Below are 5,502 nucleotides of genomic sequence, written 5' to 3' on the forward strand. Positions count from 1 at the left end.
GTCATTCACTGAATGGCTGTGAATGATCGAATGCCGGCTCTGATTGGATCACGAGCGCCGCTGACTCAGCCAATCACAGAACTCATTTGCTTGAGGTGGGGTATTCAGAGCCCTGTTACCAGGAAGACAATTCTGTCAGCACGTAGGACATGGCAGCCTGCCGCAGACCAGTTCGAAGGACTGGGATCCTGCCGGCTAGGTGAGGATTGCTATTTTTTTTTAAATCTATTTTTTTTGGGGGGGGGGGGGGGGGGGGGTAAAGGGGGCTTATATTTCAAGCCCACCCACGAAAATCAGGGTAGGGCTTATTTTCAGGGGGTGTCTTATAGTCACATAGCAGGCACCGTCCAGGTTCCCCCTGCTGTTCTCTAGTGCCCCGTCAGGCTTTTGTGCAGTCCTCAGCTCCGACAGATCATAGTTTGCTGGAGACAGGGTTTTCAAACCTCGTTACCAGCAAACGACGGGCTGAGCCGCGGCGCTCAAGAACCAATCAGAGCCAGCACTCAATGAACCAATCACAGCATCGAGTTGAATGGCTGTGATTGGCAGAGCAGTGACGCTGAAGAACCAATGAGAGCACTTGTTTTTTAGAGATGGGGTTTTTAAACCCTGCAACCAGCAAAAGATGCCCTGTTGGCGCTGGAGACTAGCGGGAGGTACCCTGACGGCGCCTGATAGGCGAGTATTGCCCCCCCCCCCTCCCCTCCACCACCCATGTAGCGTAGCTAAGGCTTATTTTTGAGGTAGGGATTATATTTCAAGCGCCCCCGCCACCCCTGAAAATCAGGGCAGGACTTACTTTTGGGGAAACAACACTTGGTTATCTGAAACAAAGACAAGCAGAAGAGCGGCGGCTGACCAGAGGTTTATTATCCAGAAGATAAAGGAAACTGAGTGTAGTCTATTTATACAGTGAATCCAGTGCCATGGGATTACATTGTGCCAATTGCTGGCAGGAAGGGGGCACAGGTGATAAGGTATATACTTGTGTGTGGCGTCACACAAATCAGTTCATATGAAAAACTAAAGTAATAAATACAATCTTCTCTTAATCTTTGGGTAAAACGGTCCACATTCTGTAATTTAACTCTTAACCATGTAAGTGCTGAAGTCCAGGGCTCCACAGGCCCCCGGATAAGAGAATTAAAAATAAGACACCCCAATGTGAGGTCCATAGCACACTTCTGTGACTGATGGTGCTTCTACTCATCGGGCTTGGCCAGATATTCCTTGTACATGGAGTACAGCACACCTGGAGAGAAAGACTAGAGGTCAGTACAGCGTAGACGATGGACCCAGCCAACCGACTACTAGCCCCCCCCCGCCCCCCTTCACTGTCCGCACCCTCCCTCCAATCCACATACTCACCACAAGTCATAGCACCGACAACAAATCCCTGCGCCCCCACACGCATATGTATAAAGTGGAGGGACATCGGCGTGGTTCCTCTGGATTTTAGCTTGTAGAGTCCATAAGCCACAACTGCAGCAAATCCGGCGAACCCTAGAATACAGAAGAACAGTCACCACTGCATGGGCAACACCTAAACCCCTGTGAGGGATGCTGGTGGGGTCAGGGGTTTTAGCATGGGCCCAGAACAAGAAATAGGGGTGCAGGTCTTGGGGTGTCAGTCTCATGAAGTAAACTCACCCACTGGCACAAACGGAGACTCCTTGGATTTCTTAATGAACTTTGAGGTCTGAGACTCGCTGAGCTCGTAGGTGGGGAGAACGTCATCTTCTCCTGCGCCGGAAGCCATGATATCTGGATGAGACAAGAGCCAAACTTTACAATGGACCATGTGATACAGTATATTGCAACATCCCCCATGGGCTCTCTATAGTAATGTTGGACTTCTTGGGTGGGGGTATCAGTATGGCCAGGATTGCTTATACTCTTTGGAGACGTGGCCTATGTTGGACCTGAGGGAGCAACAATTTTATGAGATTTCCAAAAACCATAACTTTTATTTTTCAGTCAACTTGGCCGTATGAGGGATTGCTTGTTCCCATCCAGGCAGTATTTACAGTATACGTCCTGGGACAGGAAGGGGTTAATTCTTAGGAGACATATTGCAGAAGGACAGATGACAAATCACCATCAGTTCACGTTTGCTTTTGAATCACTTATTAACTTTAGTCTTTACAAGTGATCTCTTAGAGGGAACCGGTCAGCATCGAGAGAGCCGAAAACTACGTAATGGAGCTCAAAATATAAGAGAACGGGGGTCCGGGGAGCTGCTTTATATACTCACTGTGTCCCCCTGTTCCAGCGCTGAACCCCTGAGAACTCAGCATGACTCTTCTTAGACCACTGTGTGGGGGCGCTCTACTATACAGAGCAACGAGAGAGGTGCATGGACAGAGATGTCAGAAGAGAGTCGCACTGTGCAGCGCTGGAAGGATGGACCTGGCAAGTATTAAGAAAAAAAAAAAAGCCGCTCCACGGACCCCCAGCCCCTCGTCTCTGAGCTCCATAATATAGTTTACAGGATACAAAGGTGCAGACCGATTCCCGCTGCCATCCGCAGCAGCGAGAACCTAAGGACGGCGGTCTACCAACAAGAGAAGTCTTAACAGAGACGGATGCCCCCGGTCACACAGAGGCGATACCCCGGCATATGGAACAGGTGCCATGTACTCAGGAGCCCAGAGTCTAGACACCGGTGCCTTGGTTCGGGACGTTTCTTCTCTCCTCTCTTTGTTTGGTATACGGGAGCCGCTCAGTTACTGAGGAGTCTGAGAGGTTGCGGCCCGCCCACAAGGCGTTATCCCTTCCCGGGAGGGCGTGCAAATACCAGGAGTAAAGGGCCAGTCACAGGGCACGATTATCGCGCAAAACGAAAATGTGCGATAATCGTTACATCTAGATACAAAAACATCATTACCATTTTTTCACTTTTTGTTATCGGTCACTTTCAACCAGCATAAAAATCACAGCAGGATCGCTGGCTTCTCGCTGGGGGTAAACACTCCTGATAGAATGTGAAGCGCTGAGCGAGATATCCACGGTGATCTGCCTGTCTGAATGCTCTGCATGACCGCCAATGACATAATGGTGACATCACCCGCTCGTGCCATCTTTGATCACGACTATGACACTCAACCCCAGTGAGGAAGTTACATGCCTCGCCCCTGATGACACGACAGTGACGTCATCCCCAGTGAGGAAGTTACATGCCCCGCCCCTGATCACATGACAGTGATGTCATCAAAGGTCTTACATTGTTGTGCAGATTACGGGCGGACTACAAACCCCATGTGGAGCTAAACTTTTAGAAAGTTGAAAAATAAGGGCCCCCTAGAGGCCACACTATACATATGACAGAATGTGATGACAAGTAGAGAGATAATTACGTAGCAGTTACTTGAACATAAAAAATATTTATAATAAAAAGAGCAAATTGTGAAAATAAGAAAAGTGCAAGGATAAAGAACAAAAGCGAAATAATTAGAACCTTAGTCAATTTATAATTAGAGCCGATGAATTCTAGATACATTTTTATAATATAGTTATGTAATAACACCTAAAATCCCCCTCCCTGTTATGTAATAAAAAAATGGGATTCTTGCTGAAAATCAGATGCAAAGAAAACAGCAATTTATTCAAATAATTGGAAAATGAAAACAAACAAAAAGTTATATTTATATCTTACAAAAGCTCCTACTGCATTTTAGCATTAACCCAGGGGCGCAGGTAAAGGCTCATGGGTGCAAAGGTTGATCTTGGGGCCCACCCCCCCAATTTCTCTTAACCCCTTATAATCCATATAGAACTAGTTACATTTTGGACTATATATTGTTTTTACACCATACGGTTTTTAGATTATATATAAAGTTCTAGTTATTATTATTTCCTGCCTCCGGTTAGTTATGCTCTCACTTTCCTTATGCCGGTTTCACATCTGCGTTGAGCCCCGCCGCTGGAGGTCCCTCGTAGACCCGGCTCGAAATACCGGAAGAAAAAGCACCGCATGCTGTGATGTTTCTAAACGCTCAAAAGCGGACGAACCCCATTCTAGTTAATGGGGTCCATCCGGCGCTATTCGGTTCTCCCCCTAGTGCAGGCATTAAACCACCCTTATTTATTTTCACAATTGCTCTTTTTATCATAAGCGTTTCTTATGTTCATGTAACTACTCTGGAATTATCTCGTGCCGCTGTAAGAAGAGGGGCTGCGCCTACAAACACTTTATCTTACACTTGTGCAGATATAGTGTATCTCCCCCGGCTGCAGATATATGGTGTATAGGATACTGTGCATCTCCCCCGGCTGCAATGTTCCTAGCAGAAGAGACATTGCAATAACCTTAATTACCAACCATCACCCATGGCTGCACCTCAGAGCAGACGCCCCATCACCATCCAGCAGCCATGCACCCCTCCGTCTGTAGGGGGAGGCAATGCTGCAGGCAGTGATCAGACTGCTGTATGGGGGGTACTGGATGAGGGGCAGCACCCTCATATAGTTCCTGCAGAGCATTGCTCCTGACCACTTGCTGATCCATGAGGGGTCAATGGGGATCAGACCTCCGCTTTATGGTGGGGGGCATAGGACAGGAACCCCTGTGGGGCCCATCAGTATAGGATGCTCAGTAAGGAGGGAACACCCCCAAATGGGCAGCCAGGTGACCCCTCGCGTACATCCTTATACCCCAGTACGTGCCAGGAGGAGTGTAAAAGGGGAAAGTGACCCCAATAACCCCAGTGTACCCCCTCGCACCTCTGACCTCACCGCTCTCTCGTCCTCTACTTCTCCCGTTCTGCAATCAATGTGGCGGCAGCCTGCTCTATACGCCTACACCGGCTGCTGACGTCATGAGGCGGGGCACTACGTCACCAAGGTGAAGCAGAGTCCATAGTTGACCTTCTCGTGCTCAGTCACCTCTGCTCCGGGGCCTGGAGAGCAGCAAGCCCCTCCCTGTAGTCACTTAGTAACGCTAACAAACAGAAAGGACCATTCCGCAAACTGCAGTACTAAGAAGCCTGCAGCCAGCATAACTTCTCCAGGACTACAACTCCCATAATACCATGCGTTCTGCTACCGGCTTGTCTTTGATTGGCCTGACTCTACGTGGGCGGGGTCAGGATCTGTCAGGATATTGCGGCACTGCAGAGGCCTATCTCTAAATATGGTGAGCGCGTGACAGGGGGTGGTGATATCACCATGGAGACCAAGCAGAAGAACACGCCCACTAGTCCAATGCCGACATGTGGCTAGAGAAGGCGTGGGCTAGAATGGAGTGGCTCCTGGTAGGTATGATGGGACCTGTGAACGTGCAGGTGGCGTACCGGGCCGGACCGTGAAGCCGTGGGACGTGTGTTATACACCGGAAAGGCGGGGAGAACACCGTTCAAAAAATGGTTTAATATTGTTATTGCACTTCTGTATCATATAAAAATAAACATTTTCAGCAAATCAGTGCCTCATGGTCTTCTTTCTCATTACCTGTTCATAATATATCAAGGCTGGGGGCTTATTGATGGGAGCGAATCTGCGCAG

The 5,502-nt window shown here is 48.7% G+C and overlaps 1 protein-coding gene across 4 annotated transcripts; it reads right to left on the reverse strand.

Moving 5' to 3' along the window:
* Positions 1-849: 849 nt before the first annotated feature.
* On the reverse strand, positions 850-4,915 carry LOC136586610 (HIG1 domain family member 1A, mitochondrial-like). Of its 4 annotated transcripts, XM_066584746.1 has the most exons (5): positions 4,723-4,915; positions 2,255-2,331; positions 1,651-1,764; positions 1,369-1,503; positions 850-1,252 (listed from the first exon to the last, which is right to left on the reverse strand). In XM_066584746.1, the coding sequence occupies exons 2-5, from the start codon at positions 2,295-2,297 to the stop codon at positions 1,203-1,205; spliced, it is 342 nt and encodes a 113-aa protein (XP_066440843.1). In that variant the 5' UTR covers positions 2,298-2,331; positions 4,723-4,915; the 3' UTR covers positions 850-1,202. The 4 variants fall into 4 exon arrangements, with proteins under 4 accessions (XP_066440843.1, XP_066440846.1, XP_066440845.1 ...); XM_066584749.1 differs by lacking the exon at positions 2,255-2,331 and having other exon boundaries at positions 4,730-4,906; XM_066584748.1 differs by lacking the exon at positions 2,255-2,331 and having other exon boundaries at positions 4,735-4,905.
* Between the last annotated feature and the right edge of the window lie 587 nt (positions 4,916-5,502).

Source organism: Eleutherodactylus coqui, chromosome 12, assembly GCF_035609145.1.
Source record: "Eleutherodactylus coqui strain aEleCoq1 chromosome 12, aEleCoq1.hap1, whole genome shotgun sequence".
In the NCBI taxonomy this organism is placed as follows: Eukaryota; Metazoa; Chordata; class Amphibia; order Anura; family Eleutherodactylidae; genus Eleutherodactylus; species Eleutherodactylus coqui.